The following is a 25,546-nucleotide window of genomic DNA, read 5'->3' as shown; positions in this document are numbered from 1 at the left end:
GGAAGAAAAATGTCCATTTGCAGGCATGGTTTGAATCTATACTGTGCCCGTCTGCAAACAAACTTCAAAGGGGTTGTCTCTCAGTGGCCATCAGCTAATTGGCACCGAGCTCAAGCTTCTTTGAAGAAACTGTCATTGCCAATCAGTGGAGAGCAGCCTTTTCAGCTGAACTAGAGTTCCTGATGGGGAACTCACTAATGCTGTCAATTCCAACCATGTCTTTACCTGCCTTACCTCTGATGTCACATATAATGGCAGGTGGTGGGCACGTGGGTGTGGGTTGGGGAAAACTGCCTTTTAGGTCTAGTTAGCACTCCTCCCAAGCCAAATTAGGCCCATGGGCCAAAGGTTCAAAACTGCCGTACAACACCAAGATCCAATATAAACACTGATATTAACAAGTCATTCTTACAATTTTGGGCATGTTCAAAAGCACTTTAGATAGCAGTCTTTAGCACAAGTTTGTATAAGGTACACCAGAATAATTATGTCTGTATTGCAGTTCCCCTCCCCCCCCACTCCCACAGAGTACAAATTGCCTTCTGCAAATTTCCTACCGCCATTCCACATAATGAGCTACCATTGGTTTGCGTGGGAAATTTTCAGAATTTCAACATGCACATTAAAACATGCAGGTGAAGTGTTTGGGAGATTTTATGCTTGGACAAAGCTGTAGGACATTAAAAAGTGTTGGCTGCATATAAGATCTAGCAGACGCTGCATGTGAGCCAAAAAAAGTCAGGGAAGCAGAGAAGAAATGGAGAACAAGCTGTTCCTTGGGACTGCAAGAGGCAAGTGATGACTGCACTGAAGCTTACCTCATGCTTGTATGCCACACAATCTGTGTCTGTTGCTTCCTGTTGTGGTTGCAAGCATAAGAGCGTGTGGGTATCGGCTGTGACTGAATTGTAGTCTGGGGAGTGCCGTTCTCTGACACACAAAAAATAACTGCAATACAAAATGCAGTAATTGCATTTTGAATGGGAATACAAGAGCATTGCCACTTGCCAAAGCAGTCCCTCCCTAAAATTACAGTATTATCTCTATGGGAAAATGACCCCCATCTTGTGTGGAATCTAAAAAAAGTTTAAGGCAATCAGAGCTGGATTTGCGTTAGTTTCTGCTTACTTAGCAAACGTACGTTGCTTACTTAGGGCAGTTCACATCCTTAGTACGCTGTTTTGGAAGGGCTTCAAATCGAAGGGCGAGCCACATACAAGTCCTGCTTTTGAACACGTGTGCCTGCGTCATTTCATGACCTTAATTGTAAAGTGGGAGATGTCAAGAGGAAAGGATAATGGGGGGGGGGCACAGCACATGCAGAAGAGTTGAGCTAGGGCTGCGAAAGCCCCATCTGCAATGCTGAAGAACCGCTGCCAGTCAGTATGGAAGATATTGAGCTAGATGGACAATGGTCTGACTCAGTATAAGGCAGCTTCCCATGTTTCTGAGAGTTGCAGATGCAGCAGCCACCGTTACTCCAAAGCCACTGGCAACTTTGACCCAGGGATAGTTTCAGCCAGTTTCAGAATTACATTTGATTCTCACTGGAGATGCAGTGGCTTCTGCTTAATGTCTAGGCATACAGAGAAAGCAGCTTGTTAAAGATAAAAAACACAGTCCTCAGGACATCCTTTGCCACAACATGCTCTCAACATGAACACCTAAAAATACCTCTTTGTGAATACCTTAAGCAGCCTAGTTTTATTGGTAAAAATGTCTGAGCTCCAATTTCTAAGCATTTGCTGTTTTCTTGATATCCCCCTTCCCTCTGCTTAGAGACAACCCCCCCTTGCAGTTAGTACCACACATGGTAACTGAAACCCACAGGATTTTGATACTCAAAATTGTGTGGGTTTTAGTCTTTCTGGAAGATAGCTATAACGTTCTGACAGGAAACCAGGAAAAAAAACCTCATGGAACTGTAACGGCAACAGACAGTTCGGCATATCTGAGACACGCAAGGTAGTACTGACCATTAACCCAATCACTGGAGCCACTGGATTTCCATTCCTCCCACCTGCAAAGTCTTGACTTTAGTCTTTCACACAAGTTTTCATATTCTGCAGTTACAGACATGGAAAGCTGACATTAGGCTTCCAGGAAAGCTACACAACTATACAGCAGAATATTTGCAGAGTGAATTCAGTCCTACTGATCTCCAGAACATCCAGCTATTGAAGAACAGAAGACGGAGTATATTCAAGTTAGTCAGTTTTCTGGGGCAATGAATTTTTATTTGGAAGGAATGCAGATTTCTGGAAGAGCAATATCATTTGAGCAAGAAACTAAAAGCATAAAGGTTGTCACTAAGTGTAAATTGGATACGCTGCATTTTATGAAGTACAACTTCCTAGACACGCATGTAGCAAAGACTGAAGAGTTATTTTTACTACAAATCCTGCATGTTTAGTAGTCTCTTGACAGAGTTTTTATACTCAGAAAGGTTCTTTTCTGTTTCTCCTTCATTTTTCAACACAAGCATTGACTTTCTATAAGCCAGAATTTTCTCTGAGGCCAGAAGCTCCTCTCGACTAGCTTCTTCAGTTTTTTCAGCTGCTCTTATTCGAAGCAGTGTGTCCAAAGCATTCTTCTCAGAGGCGCTATTCTCCCAGATGTATTCCTCCATGTCAACCTCTGTCTTTTCTTTTTCCCACTGTTCTGCTTTCTGAAAGGAAGAAAATGTTTTTAGAGGAAAAGGCTAACGGTTAAATAGCTCAGTCATTACTCTGGTGGCCTACAGTGGTGGCTTTTAAAACATTGTTCCAAGTAACCTGGTGTTCCTTATAAACTTTTAAAGAGGTTTTTCATTGAGAAGGTCATTCATGGTAGACAAATATTCTTGCATGACCACTCATTCACCACTACCTATCTTGCCCTGTGATGTACAGTCAAAGGGTTGGGTTGTAGGGTGCACACTTAATTCATGCAGCAGTCTGAAAATCCTGGTCAATGCTCTGCATGAACTGTGTGCGCACTCTAGAATGTTTTGCAATGTGCAGAGGTCCGATGATGAACACTTGGGGTTTCTCAGTGACAGCAACTCAGATGTTCCTCAGGAGCAGAATCAGGTTCTTTTTCACATTCTCTTTCAACCTCACTAGAGCTTGCTGTCCCATCTCACCCTTGACCTCCTCTGGCCCACAGCCTGACTAAATGAAAGGTGATGAGGTAACTGTTAAATAAATATTAAAAGTGTATCCCAGGGTCTCCTTGGGTGTGGGACCAGTGCCAGGTAGGTCTCAATACTGATTTTCACTTGTATTCCCCAGTCATAAATGTGATCCAGGCAGTGGGGTAACTCAGAAGATATATAATTCCAAAATGCACACAAATCAAGAACTGGCTGGCTCACAGCCATAACAAATTTATTTGTTTCTAAAATTGAACTTTCCCTGAGCTCCTTACTCACCCTTGACCTAGGCTTACATTTTATCAATCCAGATCATCCCCTGCTCCCACCTTTCCCAACCCTCAGCCCTCTCTCTGTCTGACCTATCTCTATATCTCCCCATCAGCATTCCAATTGGCAGATTCCAGCCCTGTCCGTCACAGATGTATTCCTTGAAGGTCAAAAATAAAGTCACTGGTCTATTACAAACAGAAGTATCTGTATATTCAGTTGATACAGCAACCCACCCCCACCAATGCACACACTTATCTGAAGGCAAGTGTTCCTATAAAAAGGCTTGCCTGCTAAAAAATCAGAGATGCATTAAACTTAAGAGTTATTTGTAGTCATCTCAGTAGAGCATCTCTGCAATCTTACAATGCTTCCTAAAGGTGTGCTGGCTAGGACTTTAGGAAGGGGAGTATCATAGTACAGCTGAGATTATCCCCTTTCATGCTTTTCCTTCTGACCTGCTGCATGATGGTATTAGAAGCAGATTTGTGACAACTGGGAGGAGACAGTCTGAGGTGTGTTATGTCGGACCTGTATTTTTGATCATTTACACCAGGCATGGGGAACCTTTGGCCCTCCAGAAGTTGCTGAACTACAACTCCCATCATCCCTAACAAGGACAGCCAAAGGCCAGGGATGATGGGAGTTGTAGTTCAGCAACACCTAAAGGGTGAAAGATTTTCTACATCAGATTTACATTGTAACAAACTAAGATATCATCAGGAACACTCCAGAACCAAAACAGTCACAAAACTAGGTTTGACCTCAACTCCCACAGGCCGTGACCTAATGCTTTCAGAAGATTACTAATTAAAAATTGCAGATCTACTTTCAAGTAAAAAAACCTTATGAGCCATTACTCCCACTATGCAGAGGGGATACTTACTTTGCACACAGGTATGCAACTTTATAGAAGGAACATGACCTAGTGGCTGAGAGCATCTCTGCTCTTTTGTGGCCATTCACCTTTCATTAAGAGCTTGTTGCTGATTTAGTAATCTTTGTAAATGAAAGAAATTTATGTTTTGCCAGTGGGTGGCAGCAAACCATAAACATTTCAAGTTTTGGCATACAGAGAAATTCAATGCTATAGCATGCACCCAACTATCCATGGAATTAGTACATTATACAAAGGAAAAAAGCCCTCCTGAAGCTTTGCTGGATTCCTTATCACTGCCTAATCTAGCTTTTACATAGGATAGTGAGGTGCAGGGGATGGACTTAGCTTTCAACACTTGAAATCAAATTCCTATTCACCCATAACGCTCAGTGAGTGACTTACTAACAAATTATTCTCTCAATCTAGTTAGTCTCACAGGTTTGCTGGGATGTTAAAATGCAAGAAGCCTAATATAGTGAACTCACTGGAGGATGAGAGGAATAAAAATATGTCAAAGTAACGGAAGAGCAGCCTATCTTTCTATTAGCATAACTATACAGGTGTGGGGAAAGCCCACACTTGCCATGGCTAATAATGGCTGCTTTCACACTACACTTTATTCTGCTAGTCTGATGATTTCTTACCTGGTAATTTGTGCTTTATATTTTATCTTTCACACGACATACAAGCTAGTTCAGGAAATCTTGTGGAATACAGTGCACTCATTTTCATGATAAATAATACCAGAAATAATCTGTTTGCAAGCTTGGGAACCCGGAAAAATCATAGGATTTATTCACTAGCTGCAGCCGCTCATGTGGCAGGCAACCCAGCATGCAGTGCACTCCTGCCCTTTAGGTGCGTGGGATTTTTCACTCGTCCAGAATCTTATTCCGGCTTAGGCACAGGTAGCAGCAGCATTTATAACACACATCCGTGTCTATACAACTTTTTAAAAGTCAGATGCTAAAGGGAGAGGGGTTGCATGGCGATGGGGTGAGATCTCAGACCTCCCACACAGTGGGGAACTACAGTGTGCATGTGTATAATGGGTGAGGGATGAAAACAAGACATTGTTCATTGCAACCATGTGAAAGATATTTGTGCGAAATGGTGGTATAATCAACTGAAAAAACTACTGTTCCTTAACGCAACAGGTACTGTGGTGTGAAAGGAATGTTAGAAATCAGGACAGAAGCACTACTTTTTAAATCCGTTAAACTAATGCAATGAGCCCCATATCTGAAAGCAGCCAATATCTTGCTGGGAAGAAGTAACTAGCAAGATCCAGGAAGCAGTTCCAGTTGCCTAAAAGACACCAGCTGTGAGACTGGTCCTTAAGTCTTTCATTGAGGCAACTGAGTTGTCCAATTTTTGTTGGAAAAGCTGATTGAACAGGAGAGGTGAGGGCTGCCCAACCCCAAGCAAATGTAATATCTAGACCCAACTGTCTTGCTTAGTTAAGTCAATGATTTTAGCCAGGACAGAGAGCATGATCCCATTGTTTCTTCCAGATTTCTCTATGGGATTCAATAGCAGTGACCATTCTGTACTGCCTCTCTGGGTTGGGAACTCTAGCAATTCCATTTCTGTGAGGCAAGCAACTTTCAGAGTGTGGTGTTCAGGGATTTCTGCTGTACTCTAGGCCACTTTTGCTGTCAGGTTCCACAGGGTTTCATCTTTCCCCCAATGCAATTTAACATCAGCTTCCTCCAACCTAGTGCCCTCTAGATGTTTTGGACTACAACTCCTGTCACAGCTCCAGTCATCAAGGCCAATGGTTAAAGATGATGGGAGTTGTAGTCCAAAACATCTGGAGGGTACCGTTTTGGGGAAGGCAAATCTACATGAAACTGCCAATCAAGGTCACTTGGAGGTTTGGAGTGAGGTGTCATCAGTATCCTGATGACTTCCCATTCTTCCTTTTCCATCTAACTCAGATAAGGCAGTGGATAAAACTGGTGCCTGGAATCTCTAACAGGCTGTTTAGGGACCAATAATGATGCTCAAACCAAACAAGATATATATACACTGTTATTAGGTGATAAACACTATCTGGAATTTGTTTTCAGTCTGTTTTGGATGAAGTTGCACTTCCTGTAAAAGATTAGGTCTGCAGTTTGGGGTTTTTTAGAGCTGGACTTATTATGGGTGGCCAAGTGGTGTCTGTCATTAGTTCGAGCTGGTGCACTAGCAATGGCTGTTCCACAGAAAATTAGAAGTTTTTCAGTTTTCTATGCTTTGATCTTGAACCGGGCAGATTGTGTTGTACACAAGGGTGCCTTTAAATACTGTTCAGAAACTCCCAACAGGTTCAAAATGCCTCTGCTCATTTGTTAATATTGTAAAAAAAGTAAATGTACTGCCTTCAAGTTGATCCCGACTTATGGCGACCCTATGACCAGGGTTTTCATGAGGCTGAGAGGCAGTGACTGGCCCAAGGTCACCCAGGGAGCTTCATGGCTGTGTGGGGATGCGAACCCTGGTCTCCCAGGTCGCAGCCCAACACCTTAACCGCTACACCACACTGGCTCTCCTTAATATTGTAAAGATTATCACATTTGTTCAGTGTTTAAAAATCTGCTCCAGCAACTCATTTATTTCCAGGCACAGTTCAAAATGCTGGTTTTGAATTTTTAATGCCCTAAATGGCTTGGAACCTGAGGCATTTTAGAAGCTATGTCAGCTGCTATATAACTGTATATTAGGAATCTGCAGCAGTAGATTCACCTTCAGAAGTAAGAAGTGTAGTTAGTTGAGGCAAGGTCTTCTCTCTTGTGGCACTCAGGCTTTAGAACTCCCTAACCTCTACAACTGATGGTGCCTAAATTTCAATGCAAATTCAAGACTTCCATGTTCTCCCAAGCCTGATTAAGATTTTGAAGCGTATAGTTTTGTTATGTTCTATAGGCGGTGGCTGAATTTTTGTTTCTACATTTACAACTCCAATGTTGCTTTGAAGTAAGTTGTGTGCTTTTATATTCCATTGCTTTCATTTTTATGTAGTATGCCACTGTGGACAGGGCCGGTTCTAAAGGGCGGCCAGGTTGGGCACTGGCCCAACAGCCCCGGAGCTACAGGGGGGCCCTTAGCTGCCCCTCCACTCCCCTTCTGCAATCTGCTGTCTTTTACCATTGCCCTTAACAAAGATGGTGGGCATGGTTTCCATGTGGTACTGAAGCCCCTGCCGCCATCTTAGTTGATAGCAGAGATGCACACGCATAGCACACACACACGTGCCATCAACTAAGATGGCAGCGGAGGCGTCATCCCCTTAGGGAAACTGCGGCCACCATCTTCGTTAAGGGCAATGGTAAAAGACAGGAGACAGGTAGGTGAGGGTTGGGGGGGTGCTGCACATGCACACAAACACACTCACACGCCGGGGGCCAGGGCAAGCTGATGCCCAAGCGCCCCGGCATTCCTGGAGCCGGCCCTGACTGTGGAGATTCAGCACTATCACAAACGTGGGATACAGATATTACATACTCAACGGTTACAGTAGCATCAGAATATGGGATACAGTTATTATATTCTCAACAGTTACCGTAGTATCAGAACATGCATTTCCCCAGATTAACCATTAATCTGCCCTCTTCAGGTATTTCCCTGAGGATTAAAAGGATGTAGAGGGGTTGGGGGCCTGCACACAAGCCCTGCCTCCAATGTCCCCCAGCCCACCAGCTCCTTTGACACCTCTGTGTGTTGAGCAGAAAAGTGTGAAGTGGGCGTCTACATGTATTCCACTGAACAAGCTGAGATGTTGGCAAGTAAAGGGTTCCTGAGAGTATTTTTTCCATGGCAGAGTTACAAGGCCAAGACGCTCAGAGTCCGTGCAGATCTCAAGGACAAGTATCCAAGGCAACCAGCTGGCCTTATCTATAAGACTTGGCAGATCTGGCCAGTTGGTGTGGGGGTCGAGGAGTTTGTACAGAGAGAGCTTGTGATATATTGTCAGTAAAGTGACTCTTAAAACTTATTGCTTGTCCGGCGCATTGCTTCAACTGGCATCTAGCCTGTCACTATACTGTTCTGCATCCTGGGCATCTGCTTGAGCCAGATACAACATCCAACATGAGAAGCCTCAGGGATCGGGAACCCTGTCTTTTCAACTGTGCAGAGGCCTTTAAGCACGTTCAGTGGAATGCCAGTAAAAGCCTCTCCAGAACGTTGTGCTCAAAACACAGAATATTGCGGGTGGGGTTTGCGTGCATGCCTCTGCCCCCTACACACTTTTAACCCGGGGCCAGTGGGGGACCCAGTGGCAACAGTAGGTGTGGTTGGAAGGAAAGCAAGTGGGGCGGAGTCCCTTGTAAATGTAATGCTCATAAATAAGGAATAATCAAAGTAACAAGTCTCTCCAGCCTGCCTGCTCCCAATTTTGAATTGGGAAAGGGTAGGTTTGAAATCATGAAAGAAGCCCAACCTAAAAATCAAAGAAAAAAGAATCTGGGACACAACCAGGATATTCAGGTCTATAAATACTGGACTTCACATGTAGGTCCTCTGCAAATCTAATGTGTGGCTGTCTTGCCTGGGTAGGGCGTGTAGGCAGGGTGCAATCCATGCTCCCGTACTACATATAGGCTCTGCACACTGAGCCATCCTACTTTTTGTAACAGCACTTTAGGTTTGCCAAAGTGTTTTTATAATCACCCTGTAAAGCAGTTCCCAGTGCAATTTTAGCAAAAATGAAAAGAAGAAAATATTAGCACCTTCAAGACTAACAAATTTATTATCGCATGAACTGTCTTGGGCTAAAGCCTGCTTCACCAAGTGCATCATTCTTAGTGATCTATGAAGGCTTACCCAATAATAAAATGCTACTGGACTATTGTTTCATTTTTGCTGTAAGTCATGGCAAATTGGCATCTGCATCCCCAATGTAGAATCTGTTTCTATTCAATAAGATGATTCTGGAACAGTAACTTCAGCCTGAAATGCAAACTCTTCATTGCCAGTCAGCTACATGATACATATAAACACTACTATTCTTCTACCAAAATGCCAAGGAAAAAACCCAAAAGCAACTGGCTCCAGCACAACATGTGACAATCACTTTAATGTTAAGAGAATCCAGTCTGAGCCTCAAGCAGCTACAGGCATCATTTTACCCACAAGTCAGGAGCTGATGTTGCACTCGAGGCAAGGAATATGTGAACAAATTGACTTTTTCCCCTTGGAGAATTATTCCTGCAATTTAAAAGAGGCCTTAAACAGGACTCAACAGTATATACCCCAAAAGTCCATACCTCCCCTCTTTCCCCAGAGTTCTACTTAATTAAAAGGCAGGCTCAAACTGTTCACAGCTAGGCCTTGAGGCAGTTGCAAAGACAGATGGTGGGCTTTCCTTATGCCTAACGTGTGTTTCAGTTTATTCTAAATAAAATTGTTTGGTCATCATCTCTCGCGTAAAGAGTACATCTTCTAATCACCACAGTACTATTGCTCTGCGCTTGGTCTCCCCAAACCAAACTGACAACAGCAATCAGTACACTTTCACAATAAATAATCCCAGGTTAAATAAAGCTGCAAGCAACAATTTTGTAATCAACTGTATCAACAGGATGCCAGATTCACAGGAACAAAAAAGAAATACATATCTCATCATTCCTTTGAATAAAACTTATTCAGCTAAAGCTGAGAATGAGCTGAGTTTAGTGAGGGATGCTAAAAGCAACAACAAAAAAAGCTTTCTTCAGGTACATTCGTAAGTAAAAGACAGAAAAGAAATGGTGGCACAGCTACTCAAAGAGGATTGCAAAATGATAACAGATGACAAAGAAAAGGCAGAAGTGCTCAATTCCCACTTTGGCTCAGTCTTCTCCCAAAAGAGGGTATATGACATCCTGGCAAACATCAAGTTGAAGGGTCAGGGTCAGAGGAGGGCAACAAGGATGATCAGGGGACTGGAAACAAAGCCCTATGAGGAGAGTCTGAAAGAATTTTGCATGTTTAGCCTTGAGAAGAGGAGACACTATAGCACTCTTCAAGTACTTGAAAGGTTGTCACACGGAGGAGGGGCAGGATCTTTTCTCAATCATCCCAGAGTGCAGGACACGGAATAATGGGTAAGTTACAGGAAGCCAGATTTCAACTGAACAACAGGAAAAACTTCCTAACCATTAGAGTAGTAAGACAATGGAACCAATTCCCTAGGGAGGTGGTGGGCTTTCCAGCACTGGAGGCATTTAAGAGGCAGCTGCACAGACACCTATTGGGTATGCTTTAAATTGGATTCCTGCATCGAGCGTGGGCTGGACTTGATGGCCTTACAAGGCCCCCTTCCAACTCCACTATTCTATGAAAACCCTTCTATCTCAGCATAATTATTGTAGCTGTTCCATCAGCTTTTAATGAGGGTGAACTGCTTCAGGATTAGAAAACACATTTTTAAAAATAATTTTAATCTCCCCTTTCCATCCAATTAAAAAATGGTTTAAGTAAAAGAATGGTACAAAGTATGTTTATTGTACTTATTGTATGTCCAATGATGCTCACTCATATAAGTAGGCAGTTCAGTGAAATAAAAATTCAGCAAATAAATTAAAAATAAGCAAACACATGATCTAAGAAGACAAACACAGTCCTGGGGTCTAGTCAAGGCTGTGTGGATATGGCCTTCAAGGAAACAGCCTTAATATGAAAAGATGGAGTGGAAGCCTTCCCAACGGGGGCTGGAACACAGGCAGTCCCTCCCAAGTCACATGGCTTTTCTGCTTAGGAACTCATGAGTGGGACCTCTTTGCCACAGCTATACTTTTGGATTGGCTGAGTGGTGCAGATACCTAATTGGGCAGAGAACAGGAGACTGACAGAACTGCCCCCGTCCCCAAGCCTCTGGACTTTCACAGAACTATAAACATGTCTGTGGGACAGGAAAGTTTGTGTTGCTTTGAGATTTTGGGGGGATTTTTTTTAAACGCTTGACAATACCCCTCGGGAGGGCTATCCCCCAGTAGCTTTAGTGGACGACCCTCCACTGCCTATAGGACCTATGTACATACTGAAACTTTGTAATTTTCTTTCCATGTAAGATTAGATGTCATCTTTTGTTGTAACTCACTCTTCCTCTTCCATAATACACTGGCTAGGAGACTGACCTGTGAATTGGGAACTTAGTTCTGTATTCAGATCTTGACTTGCCATGAACTCTAGGTGGCCTTAGAAAAACTGCTGCCTGCCTCCGTCCCACATTTCCAACATGGGGATAATACAAGCCTAACAGGGTTGTTGTAAGGATTACTGCAATAGTCTATGTGTGATGAATTCCTCCAAGGAATTGGCCTAGATGGAAATCTCATTTTATCCTCACAACCCTATGGGATGTCTCACTTCAGACTGCAGGTTGGAGCTCACATGACTGAGCTCCTCTATAAAAGATTCCCTCCACAAAGAAAAATAGTATGTAAGGGAGAAGAATAGCTAGAACCCTTCTCCCCGATATGCTTATTGTCTATGATAGCCTATGTATTTTCCTTCCTTGGATAGACGATAGCTTTAGGTGTGAAGGGATATTTTAGAACAGAAAATGGCACAGGAGAAAAGAGTGAACTATGCTCTTTCAAAGCTATAGATTTCACCTGATTTGGGCCCCAGAATTGTTTTTGAGCTTTAAGAAAACCCATAGGAAATTTGATCTAGTCTGATCCCAGTTTACCCCAAAGATCACACAATTGAGTTTCATAGCAAAATTAAGGATTTGAACAATGACCTCCCTGCCCTTCTCCAAAACTCTCTACTTTGACATACTTGCTTTCATACTATTCTGGTTCAAGCGAATTCTATGTCTTTATGTCCTTACCAAGGGGTGATCTTCCCCCTCCCCACTGCATACACATATTCTTAAATTTCAGAGATTAAAAAAAATGCTATCAAACTTTCCCCCTTCTGAGGGATCACCCTGATCATGGGGAAAAAAATCCAATGTGCTGCAGCAGGCCATGAATTTTTCATTGAAATCAAAGACAATTACAACTGATGAGGTTATTAACTATTCATGTGGAAGCTGAAAGGTAATAAAAGGGCATAAGACTTGTGTGTATTCAATACACACCAAGCACTCACACAAGCAATATCATATGGCCAAGTCTTCCATCAATGAGTAATGCTAGAGCCAAGGACAGATGTGTTCATCTGGAATTAATAACCCCACTGAACCCCACTGAACTTCCACAATACTTGGAATCAGTGTCTGAATGGCTACCAAAAAAATTCACTACTAGGCAAAAGACCTTGCACTTTAAGAACCTATTACCAACCTATAGCCAACAGATATTTCTATCAAACTTCAAAAAGCAGCAAAAATGGGCAACTATACTGAATGCACAAGGGGAACAGGACACCTGACCTCCTCTCTGAGATATTGTTCTGCCCTACAAATTGGTAAAAATGCAAACACAATTTGGGTTGTCTTTCACAGTCCAATCCACTTCCTGTGTAACTTGGAAGAATTTGGTAACATGTACCTGCCAATTTGTTTCTGGTCACAATTCAAAGTGCTGGTTTTGACCTACAAAGCCCTATACAGCTCAGGTCCAGGTTATTTGACAGATCATATCTCCCTACATGAATCTGCCTGGGATTTGAGATCTTCAGGTGAGGCCCTTCTTGTGCTCCCCACACCTTCACAAGTACATATGACGCGGACACGAGATAGGGCCTTTTCGGTGGCCGCCCCTAGGTTATGGAATTCCCTTCCGAGTGAGGTCCTTGTTTTATTTCAACGGGCATTTGGGATAGAGAACGACCAGGATTAAGTGTCATAGGATTGGTGACTATTGTGATGTTCCTGTAAGTTAGCATCTGTAAATATGGTAAGTGCGGGTCTATTGGGTGATGTATGGTAATTGACTGAGAGAGAAGGGGGGAGTACATGGGTGAGAAGCTGAAGTGTGCTGGATGATGATTAGCTGAGTGGCTGGCTGGCTTAAGGTATAAATGGAGGTTGGTGAGTGATGAGCGGGGGGAGAGTTGGAGTAGGTTAGAGAGTCGGTTGGAGAGAGGTTGTTGAGTTGGTTGGCAGAGTTCTGAGGGAAGTTTGGATTGGATTTGGCTGATATTTAAATAGGATATATATGAAAAGAAACATAAAGAGTAACCATATATGAAACCATACGCTTGTGAAACATTCCTAAAGTAATCTTGTTATTTCCTGTTATTAGTAAATAAATACTTATTTGGTTTACCAAAGGCCTGATCCTTGGCTGGGGAATATACAGACCAGAAGGGAGGGTAAGGTAATTACCAAGGCTGAACAGAAACAGTATCTAATGGTGGCAGCGGTGAAGGGAGGAATTGTAACAAGTCAAGTATCCAGAGCAACCCAGAGTTGTATGCTTTATATATAAAGATACAAGGGGGTTGGGAACAGCATAAGCATGCAGTCACAAAAGTAACCAGCTAGAGAGAGACTCAGGCAAAGTCTCTGGGAGTATTGGTTACAGGACGTGACTGGTGGTGCTGCCTAGCAGGGGGATCTAGTGAGATCTGTGCTAGAGCGGAGTGAGAAACCATATAAAGGACGGTCCGGACTGGTGGTGTCCCTGGTGGTGCCTAGTGAAAGGCAGTAGCCACAAGCAGGTGGGAACCTGACAGGGAGAGCCAGGGAAGGACGTCACAACTATATTATATGATTTTATTTCTTTAAATTGTCCGCTATTTTTAACGTATGTTTTATGGTTTTAATTTTTCTCATAGTTTAATTCTTTTTTAATTGTATACTCTGTATGTTTTAATGGTGTGTTGTTTTTAGTTGTAAGCCGCTCTAAGTCCTATTGGAAAAAGGGCGGGGTAGAAATAAAGTTTATTATTATTATTATTATTATTACCTCTGAGCATATGGTGAGGGGTGGCAACACTTGTCATCTCCAAAGATGAAGAATTACACTTTTGTATGTTTGTTGGTGTTCTTACTTTGCTTCTTTTCTGTTACTAATGTTTCTACAGAGAATCTAATCTAAAATTATATTTCTCTCATTATTCATCCTAGAAATCGGTGCCAAATTTATTTTTATTAATTTCAATGCCTTTTTATTGGTCTATGTCATATGATGGTGAAGACAGCCTTTTGTGTTTCAAAATGGAGATTATGCTCTATTTCTATTTTGGGTGCATTAACAGTTGAAACTGAAACTGCAGTTTGATGTAGAATTATAGAATAGTAGAGTTGGAAGGGGCCTATAAGGCCATCGAGTCCAACCCCCTGCTCAATGCAGGAATCCAAATCAAAGCAAGCCCCACAGATGGCTGTCCAGCTGCCTGCTGGAGAGCCCACTACCTCTCTACGTAATTGGTTCCATTGTCGTATGGCTCTAACAGTTAGGAAGTTTCTCCTGATGTCGTCGAAATCTGGCTTCCTGCAACTTCAGCCCATTATTCCGTGTCCTGCACTCTGGGACAATCGAGAAGAGATCCCAGCCCTCCTCTATCTGACAACCTTTCATGTACTTGAAGAGTGCTATCATATCTCCCCTCAGTCTTCTCTTCTCCAGGCTAAACATGCCCAGTTCTTTCAGTCTCTCCTCATAGGGCTTGGTTTCCAGTCCCCTGATCATCTTTGTTGCCCTCGTCTGAACCCGTTCCAGTTTGTCTGCATCCTTCTTGAAGTGCGGAGACCAGAACTGGACGCAGTATTCAAGATGAGGCCTAACCAGTGCTGAATAGAGGGGAACTAGTACTTCATACGATTTGGAAACTATTCTTCTGTTAATGCAGCCTAATATAGCATTTCCCTTTTTTGCAGCCACATCACACTGTCGGCTCATATTCAGCTTGTGATCAACGACAATTCCAAGATCCTTCTCACATGTCGTACTGCTGAGCCACGTATCCCCATCTTATAACTGTGCATTTGGTTTCTTTTTCCTAAGTGTAGAACTTTGCATTTATCCCTGTTGAATTTCATTCTGTTGTTTTCAGCCCAATGCTCCAGCCTATCAAGGTCCCTTTGAATTTTGTTTCTGTCTTCCACGGTATTAGCTATGCCCCCCAATTTTGTATCATCTGCAAATTGGATAAGCATGCATTGTACCTCCTCATCCAAGTCATTAATAAAAATGTTGAAGAGCACTGGGCCCAGGACCGAGCCCTGTGGTACCCCACTTGTTACTTCTGCCCAGTTTGAGAAGGAACCATTGATAAGCACTCTTTGAGTACGATTCTGGAGCCAACTGTAGATCCATCTAATAGCTGTTCCATCCAGTCCACATTTAGCTAACTTGCTAATCAGAATATCATGGGGCACTTTGTCAAAAGCTTTGCTGAAATCAGACTGATTACAACCTGTTGCTACTTAAGCAATGACTCTAGCTGTTGGAAAAAACAAAGTTGGCCTGCCCAAGATGCATGTTTTCAGCATGCTATGCTTAAACTACTCCACTTAAGAAAAGGTGGGCATGGTCAATTAATCCTCCCTGTTAAAACAAGATCAGGACAGCACATGTCTTGTTTCTGTTATTTGGGCTGATTGCAGGTGTTGCCACCACTCACCATATGCTCGGAGGCACATGTTACCAAATTCTTTCAAGCTACACAGGAAGTGGACTGGACTGTGAAAAACCAATCCAAATTGTGTTTGCATTTTGACCAATTTGTAGGACAGTACAATATCTCAAAGAGATCAGGTCTCCTGCTACCCTGGTGCATTCACTATAGCTGCCCAATTTCCCTGCTTTTTAAAGTTTGATAGAAATATATGTTGGCTATAGGTACATTCTTAAACCGCAAGTTTTTGCCTATTAGTGAATTTCTCTGCTTTTTAGCTCGGGAGGTAAGAAATGGGATCCTGTGCAAGTTTGCTGAGAATGGATTAATCTTTTTGCATGCTTATTGAGAGTTCAGTGGGATTTACTCCCCTGCAATCATGCTTAGGATAGGTGAAACTGACCACAGGGGATGTGGAAGGGGAGGGGAGAGTAGCGGGAAGGAGGAAGGGAGGGGGAGCAGAAGAAAGGGGGGGAGGAAGGAGGAGAGAAGGGCAAAAGGGAGGTGATGGGAGGGAGGAGGAGGGGAGGGCAGGTTTGATCATTTGCATGCTTATTGAGTTCAATGGGATTTACTCCTATGCAATCATGTTTAGGTTAGGTAAAACTGACCATGAGGGGGGAAGATGGGGATCTGATGGGGAGGGGTGAAGGAGGGGAGGGAAAGGACAAGAGGGAGGGGAGCCTCCTCTGAGGCTGAGAGGCAGTGACTGGCCTAAGGCACCCAGTGAGCTTCATGGCTATGTGGGATTTGAACCCTGGTCTCCCAGGTTGTAGTCCTAGGATAGGTAAAACTGATCATGGGGGAGGAGAAGGGAGAGGGGAGGGGAAAGGAATGGATTGGAAGGGGATGGAGGAAGGAAAGGGAGGAGTCAAGGAAGGGAGAGGAAAGGGGCAAGAAGGAGGGGATAGGAGGGAGGAGGAGGGGAAGTCAGGTTTGATAATTTGCATGCTTTCTGAGTTCAATGCAGTTTACTGTGCAATCATGCTTAGGATAGGTGAAACTGACCTGGGGGAGGGGGGAATGGGAGGGAAGGAGATTGGATGGGTGGGCACTGGGCAGTGGGAAAGCCCCTTTCCTTTCCACAAGGAGAACACTGTTAGCAGTGTCATTGTTTTTCAGGGTTTCCCCCACCTTTTTATTCTACAGCAGGCACATGTAGCCTTCCACCCAAATTTAAACCATAGCTGTTCCTGGTCACATCCACACCAGCCCTTTATTTCACTTTAGACAGCCAGGGCTTCTCCCAAAGAATCCTGGAAAGTGTAGTTAGTGAAGGATGCAAAAGGTTGCTAGGAGACACCCTGTTCCCTTCACAGAGCTTCAATTAGAGCGGCTGACTGTTCAATCACTCTGGCCACTGAAGCTCTGTCAGGGGAATAGGAGTCTCATCTCAGCATCCTTCACAAACTACACTTCCCAGGATTCTTTGGGGGAAGCCATGACTGTCTAAAGTGACATAAAGGTCTGGTGTGGGTGTAACCCCCTGATTAGGCAAGCCAAGCAGTGAGTCTGGCTTTTAGAACACTGACTATTGGTTCTTACTGAGCATGCTTGGCCTTATCATTGAGTTCAATGCATTACATTAAATTAATTAAAAAGCAGCCAGGCATTTTTTAAACTTTTAAACTGCAGAAGATGAAGGTCAGAGTATGGGGCAAGGTCAGTAATAGGATTACAGGTACTCTGTGAAAATAGCTGATTTTTAATTAATTTCAATGAATTATGAAGACTCTGACAGAAAAAAGTACAAAAGGGCTCTGCTTTTTCTGTCTTTTTACATTTTGAACTCTCAATTCTCTGACTGTTTTGTGTATTGCTGTGAAAATTTAGAGGGTTGTTAAGCAAGTATGTCTGAGGTCAGGACAATAAGTTTTGTAAGGTTTTGTTTTGAAATGAGCTTATGGGAAGCATCAGAATGGCATGGGGGTATTTTCAATTTAACATTGCAGAATGCGAAAAATCCATGCTGACTTTAGTATACAGCCACTGTTGTGGCTGTATAATTAATTGGTAAGCAGACATTTCACCTTTGCCCAATTTTATAAGTTTTAAAAATATTAAATCTTTTTTTATATTTCTAACAATTTCTCAATTGGAGGTAGTACATTGGAAACGGTTCACATACATTACAGCAGTGGCTTTCACACTGTTTTCCAGGGCCTCCTAACAATAGGCCCCTTAGTGAGGTCAACAATTGCAATTAATGTCACTAAAAGATTAGTACTGATAGGCTGCCTGACTTCTCCCACAACGTACAACAGCAGTTGTACAATGTACAACACAACGTACAACAGTGTTGGGGTATTTTAGGGGACACATTCAGTTCATATTAAATGACAAGAGTCCCAGAGGCCAGCCCCCATATTAACCAAGTGTGGTGACACATTGGGCTCACCCTGACTTAATGCCATTTATGCACTGAGGTTATTATCATCACTCCCATACCTCTTTTGAACTTTTGAAGAAGATGTAGGTTACTTCAGAGTAAATATATTTGGGCAAGGAATGGAATCAAGATTCCTCCTATCCCATCTTATCTATAGTGTCCCAAACTTTTTAAAACATGGTACACCTGTGTAGTGCCTAGGGCATCATAGTGTAGCTGTCCTTCTGAACAGTGGGGAGGAAAGCCTGGCTCGGAGTCCAGAGTCTGGGAGTTAAAATCCCCACTCGTGTCTCCTGGGTGTCAAGGGCCATCTAAAGATCACCCGCACAGTGAGGGGCTCAGGGGTTACGTGGCCTGCCACCTGTGCAGCCTTGGGCAAGCTGCATAGTCCCAAGGAGCCCAGTTGCCCCCCAGCTGGCAGTTGCGGACAAGGAAGGGGCTGGCTTATGCAGCTATGGGAAGCTGAGCAGGCCCTAGCCAGCTGGGGAGGACTAGCCTCAGAGGGAGGCAATGGTAAACCCCCTCTGAATACTGCTTACCATGAAAACCCTATTCATAGGGTAGTCATAAGATGGGATCGACTTGAAGGCAGTCCATTTCCATTTTTCATAGCTCTATTCAGACATCAAAGTTCCTGTTTGTGGAAAGACTATGGGGCTAGGCTTTTGATGCATCTCTACTCCATGTTACCATGTCGACAAAGAGTGCAATTGTTTATAATGATAGAGCCTTTATGCATACAGCTGTACATGCAAAGGCTTCCACACAACACAGGCTCCAGGTTCCTAGGAAACCTTTGAAGGCTCCATTGTTACAGATGGTCCCCCTGAAGGTACTGGAACAGCCATGATTTAGACATCACTTTTTAGTGTTCTAACCACTCCACATACATTTCCTTGGTAATCCTGTTGACCAGTGTTCTTCAGCTTTGGGGTCCCAGATGTTGTTGGACTACACCTTGCATGATCCCTTGACTAGTGGCTAAGTGGGCTGGGGATGAAGGGAGTTGTAGCCCAAGAGCATCTTGGGAGCCAAGGTTGAGGAACAGTGCTGTCAACCACCAAGGTAGGGCAGTATTATCCTTATTTACTGGATTTTAGGGCTTGCAAGTGGAATATTCCTGAAATCCTTTATCATGGAAACAAGCACTAAACTTCCATTAGTTCCAGAACTGGCTTCTGCATCATGTGAAAGACCAAACAAATTGTGAAAATTATGAGGTATGGAACCTGTCACGGAAACAGCCTTAAATTCAAGCCTGGCTGTCACAAAAGTCATGCATCAACTCTTACCCATGATTCATGGAATAAAACTGTCAGAAGGTACACTCCATAGTCATAATTTTGTCTTCTTAAAGGACACCTAAAATACAAGAAAAATTAAGTGTGTGGTGTACTCAGATATTTAGTTGTTTAAAACTCTGAATCATTTTAGTATAATTGAATTGAAACTATAGAATAAATAGCCTGAAACACTATTTATTTCATTCCATTTATGAATCACTTCCTGTAAAACATCCTGAAGAGATATAATATCAACAATGAAAGCATATACAAAACAAATTTATGTGTGTGTGTGTATGTATGTATATATATATACACATATATAAGCAATCAAAACTATTTAATATATAAAAATAATCCCAAATTCAATTACAGACATAGACTGGGATGAAAGTCTTCACTTAAAAGGCTTGTTGAAAGAGGAAGGCGTTCAATATATGCTGAAAAGACAACAGAGATGGTGCCTATCCAAAATGAAATGAGAGGAAGTTCCACCACACTAAAGGGAGTGTCACCATGCTAAAGGTCTAATTCGTACATCATACAGAATGGGCCTCCTGATGAGATGGTATCTGCAGGAGGCCCTTTCCTACAGAGCACAGCGATCGGATGACAATGTAAGAGGTGAGACATTGCATTTTAGTTTTTTCACAGACAGGATTCTAAACTTACTTAAAATCATATTTATTTGCATTTTGCAGCAAGAAATGAGAAATGAAAAGTAGTCAAGACAGTTACAGCCTTTGTCAGATTAGAGGTGAAGAATCACAATCAAGTATCTTTGTAATATGGCACAAAAGTCCTAGTATAAAGTAGGACAGAAATGGATGTTAGCAGCTAAGATCTTGACTATCTTACACAGGGTCTGTATTAGACAATATTCTCATGATACGATACCTGTCTGTTGTAATGGTAAGGGTATCTGTGCCCTTGCAATACCTCTCTCCTACAAGTTTAATGAGCTTCTTCTTTGCGTGATCATCCAAGTTGAGGCTTGAAAGCTTAACCTGGGGAGAAATCAGTCTCTTAGCAAATTGATAGGAAGTTCAATGCCCAGGACAGAAATTAACAGCTTGCTTAAAAAAAAAAAAAAAAGGTCAGAGAGTTATTACATTACAGCATATAAAGTATGAAGTTGCTGTTACTTCACAGAAACAAAGTCTTCCTTAGGCAAAGGATTCACAAGGGCTGAGGTTTTTTTAGACCCTAGCTTACATTTAATGCTAGGAAATGAAGGATAGGTGAAAGACAGCAGTTCAACTGGGGCGGGGGAAGAGTGCGCATTCTATTGGTTTCTAGAGAGACTTTCATGTGGAACAACAGCAGAAGATAGGCTTAGTGCATATTCCATGATTCCTTAGAACAAGTAAGAAATCTTATGTTGTTAGGTGGGGCGGGGTGGCTAAGGGGAAAGAGGATATGACCTGGCAAATTTCTACCTAGTAGAGAAAGGAGGGGCTGAAAGGAGGAAAGCCATGGCAGAAATGAGGAGAATATCAGGCACATGGGACAGGAACTGACTGAGAAAGGTCCCTGATGTTTGGAGTTCAAGACAGCCAAAGAAAGGCTCTCCTGACCTAACAATAGCTTGATAATCAGGTTAAGCTTATCAAGCTCTACAGAGGCATTAAAACTAGACATCCTTTTATTTCCAATTCAGAATTTTAAGATAAAATGTTGATACATTCAAGAATACTCACTGGTTACATGTCTCAATGCCAGTATAAACCTCTAGTCGGGCATACCATGATTTCCTTGCAATCTATACCTCAACAAATGCTATAGGAAAAACCTTTCAAATGAGTTACATTCAGACTACACTGAAAATAATAACATGGAAGAGCTCTTGCCAGGAGCCATGCCAAGCAAACAAGCAAGATAGAGTGCATTTTGAACATAGATTCAATTTTTCCTTAGCCATGAAGCTTCACTTTGAATGGTGACATATATGACAAATGCTAAATTGCTTGAGCAGGCTTCTCTTTCCTTTTATTAAAGTGGTAGAGAAGTAGATTTTTGAGGGAAGAGAGATCTTCCAAAGCATTCAACTGTTCCACAGAGCATTCAGCATGCTAACCAGAACTCAGGCCTGAACAGCTTGTGATTCGCTACGCCAAGTACAGCCCACTAGCTGTTCTTGTGGCCTACCTAATACTTACACCCCTGGCAAGGCAGCACAAAGAGGCCTGTCAAATTCTCAGGCACCTGAGATTCACGGTTAGTGGGCTGCATTCAGTTTTGCAGGTCACAAATGTGAGGGCCTAGTATAGCCTCAGGCTCAAACAGGTAACATAAGCAAACCACGCAATAAATACATCACAGGTGTCTCTTTAAGGTTAAAGTTCACCAAAGCCCAACACAAAACTAGGAAACTGACATTTGCATAATTTCATCGGTTATTCTGATTTTACTGGTCTTGAATCTACACAAGAGGCTTGCCCAGTACTGACACCTTGACCCCAGTCACTGGAAACCTTATTCAGGCAGCCCTCAGGCTTCTGAGATTCCAGCAGGAATTGCCCACACATTTTAAAGCACACATTCACACCCTTTAGGCCTAGAAAACTTGCTTCCCCTTTTTAAAATCAAAGCTGAGATTACAGGGACACGCTGCGCTCCAGTATCACGTGCTACACAGAAGCCTAGACATAAGCTCCTGGAAACTTTGCATCTTGTGCTACTATTTCTCAAGCAGCCGAAACAAGGCCACTAAAGAATCTTAATGGGAAAAGCAAAGATTATTTAAGGGTTCAAAAGCCAAGGAAACAGTCTCAGGAAGACCACTAAGAGGCCTTTAAAAAGTCATTAGAAACCAAGTGCTAGGAAGAAAACCGTAAATGGGGAATAAGGAAAGACAAATTAATGTTGCGACTCAAAACAGACTTGAGCTGCTCAGAGTGAGAATTGCCTTCAGGAATGGATTAAGAGCATGTTCAACTGACAAAAGCTTGAACTAGTGTTCTGGTGCATTCTTATTTTATTTATTATTTGATTTATATCCCGCCCTTCCTCCTGGCAGGAGCCCAGAGCAGCATTTTGATATATTTTGCTGTATTGTGTTAAGGCCTGGAGACATGCTACACGCAAGGCCGAAGAATTCTGAATGCTATCACTTTAAACAGCAGGTGGTAGTGGGGAAATCATATTTTTGAATGCTTCCCTAAATAAAAATTCCCTGAATGCAGTAAATTAGCACATTAGGGAGACACACTGCCCCAGCTTTCTCCCAATGTGTCAGAGGGGTGGCGATCCTGGGCTTCATATTAAGTGGTGCCCAGATCCTGGTGTCAAACCTATTGAGAGTAGTGACCATTGTGCTATTAAACATACATGTAAATGACCAACTGCCAAGAAAATTGAACATGGTCATATCTGTTGTTTGGACCCACATTTTTCTAAATAGCTGGTCGATTAGTGTGAAGTATTTCTGGGGGATGGTTGAGTGGGCACGATGTTCACTTTAATTATGTTTACTCCCCCCGACACGTTGGCTGCTTATTAGTCCTGCCCAGAGCTCTAGGTCTGCCTTTATTTTGACAAGTGTTTCTTCCATATTAAGTTTTACTGCTTGGTCAATTTGGCTCTGGATGCAGAGACTTAATTATGTCAAGTCATCTTTGTTCTGCTTTAGGGGCCAGTCTGTGCGATGGCTACTGGGAGCCTTCTTGCCTCTAATAGTGTCTTGGATTTTGCTGATTAACCATGCTGGCGTCCTCTTGGCCCTGATGTTACTTTTCCTGATCTATGGTACCCACTCCAGTTGAGCTGCTAATGTGTTTTTAAACAACTCCCAAGCCTTTGGGGAGTTGATTTGATCCTCTCGACTTTGCCTTTCAATTCCCTCATTTTGGGTAAGTTTCCTATTTTGAAGTCAAGCCCCACTTGGCATCTGCCAAACTATAGCTCCCAGTGACAAAATGTGGCTTTAACCTCCCAAACCTGCAAGTATACCACAGCACATCTAACTGCACAAGTTAGATACTGGCAGCTGGAAGCAGACAATGAAATCCCACTGTGGACACACAGAACTGGACAGCTGAGCCTCACTGCGGAGTTGGACAGCACCAGGCTCTGAGCATCTAAAGCACCCTGCAACATACATCCCCACCATAGCTCCTGCCAGACAAGCATGGGTGGCAACAACAAACCAGCTGCACTTTGACCCATTTGCACATGCAGACCCTACCATCTGGGACAACCCACATATAGCAATAGTCAATAATCCACCTTTATGGAAAAATGGGCAGAGAAGGGTATCCTATACCTCTCACAGATGACAACACAGAATAACGAATTTAAACCTTTGGGACACTTCTGGAAGAATTTGATCTCCCCCCTGCAGCTGTCTTGCAAATATTGTAACAAGCATAGTAGCACAATTTGGCCCAGATGCACTGAGTACAACAGACACACCAGATCTTAACACAACATGCACCTCCATTTTCTCAAGAAAACTTAATAAATGCTTATACATATTAGCATGTAACACACTAAGCCCTGGCCTAGACCCACTTAGGCATAAGTGGAACAAAGAATTAGAAGCTCATCTAACACAGAGGGAAAAAGCCCTATGTAAAATTAAACTAGCCACCCATGACTTTAGGCTGAGACTGATTTAGCAAAAATACTCCACTTGGCCTACTGGACACCAACATGTCTTAAGCACATGGGCATTACATGCACAGATGACTGCTGGAGATATAAACAGCCAGGAGCAGACCTAACTCACCTACTATGGAACTGCCTGGTAATCAAACCTTTCTGGAAGGAAGTATAGACCAAAATTAACTTTGTTATGGAGAAATCCCTGTTAATAAGAGGCACAAATATAATTGGCGTAATATAACTACCAGATAAGGACTATCGAAAGGACAGGAAGGATGGTTCCACCAAGTCAGGCTGGCAGCAAAATAAATATTCCTTCAACATTGGAAAGCCCAGGCCACACCAAGCACAGAAAACTGGATACAAGACCTCCTGTAGCTAGCAGCCCATGAGAAAATTCTGCTCCATAAACATGTATTTTTGGAACTCTTCACTGAGTAATACCCACAACTAGAAGTGGAAGACACAACACAGAAATGGAAACTTCTCCAACTTAATCGATGCTAATCTGGGACCCTAATTTATCCTCACCCTTATCTAAGCATATGAACCTGGACATCAGAAATGAAAATGCTCTAGCAAAAGGGGCATGAGAGCAGAGGGAGAAAGAGGTGAAGGGTAGAGAGGGGAGGGAATAAGGGACTGTGCTGTTTTATTGTAATAATGTGAAAATCCCAATAAACTATAGATTAAATAAATAAATGGAAGTCTTGTCTCAATGAGAACAAAAAGGAAAACGAACTTTGGCAAAAAAAAATTATAAACAGACAATAAGGAATGCTAAAAAAGTGTTTGAGGAGCTCACTGCTAAAAACATAAAGAGCAACAACAATAAAAGTATTTAAATACATTAGTAACAGGAGACTGTCTAGGGAGGTGGTCGGACCCTTGGATGACAAGAGAGTCAAAGATGTGCTAAAGGAGGATAAGAAGATTACAGAGAGGCTCAATTAATTCTTTGTATCTGTCTTCACAGCAGAACATACAGAGCAGATCCCTGTGCCTGAACTAACTTTTGCATCTCCACTGCATCTACATTTATTTCAGTGGCTAGGGACGTTTACAATCTGATCCTCAAGGTGGGTAAGGGGAAGGTTCTGTGATCAATGTGGTTTGTACTTTATTTTACTTATTATTTGATTTATATCCCGCCCTTCCTCCCAGCAGGAGCCCAGGGCGACAAACAAAAGCGCTAAAAACACATCAAAACATCATAAAAACAGACCTTAAAATACACTAACAAAACAACTTTAAAAACATTTTTTTAAAAAGCTTTAAAAACATCTTTAAAAAAGGGTTAAAAAACATTGTTATTTAAAAAACATATTAAAAGCAATTCCAACACAGATGCAGACTGGGATAGGTCTCAACTCAAAAGGCTTGTTGAAAGAGGAAAGTCTTCAATAGGTGCCGAAAAGATGATAGAGATGGTGCCTGCCTAATATTTAAGGGGAGGGAATTCCACAGGGTAGGTGCTGCCACACTAAAGGTCCGTTTCCTAT

The 25,546-nt window shown here is 42.6% G+C and overlaps 1 protein-coding gene across 1 annotated transcript in view; it reads right to left on the bottom strand.

Moving 5' to 3' along the window:
• Window positions 1–2,215: 2,215 nt before the first annotated feature.
• MRPS35 (mitochondrial ribosomal protein S35) overlaps window positions 2,216–25,546 on the bottom strand; it is a 39,695-nt gene continuing 16,364 nt past the window's right edge. Inside the window, exons 6-8 of the mRNA XM_061582516.1 lie at window positions 20,337–20,446; window positions 19,449–19,518; window positions 2,216–2,668 (exon numbers count right to left, since the gene is read on the bottom strand). Coding sequence (XP_061438500.1) covers window positions 2,393–2,668; window positions 19,449–19,518; window positions 20,337–20,446 — 456 coding nt within the window. The 3' untranslated portion in view covers window positions 2,216–2,392. The remainder of the gene's footprint in view (window positions 2,669–19,448; window positions 19,519–20,336; window positions 20,447–25,546) is intronic.

This window comes from Rhineura floridana, chromosome 8, assembly GCF_030035675.1.
Source record: "Rhineura floridana isolate rRhiFlo1 chromosome 8, rRhiFlo1.hap2, whole genome shotgun sequence".
In the NCBI taxonomy this organism is placed as follows: Eukaryota; Metazoa; Chordata; class Lepidosauria; order Squamata; family Rhineuridae; genus Rhineura; species Rhineura floridana.
This window is presented reverse-complemented; position numbering and strand designations above follow the sequence as displayed.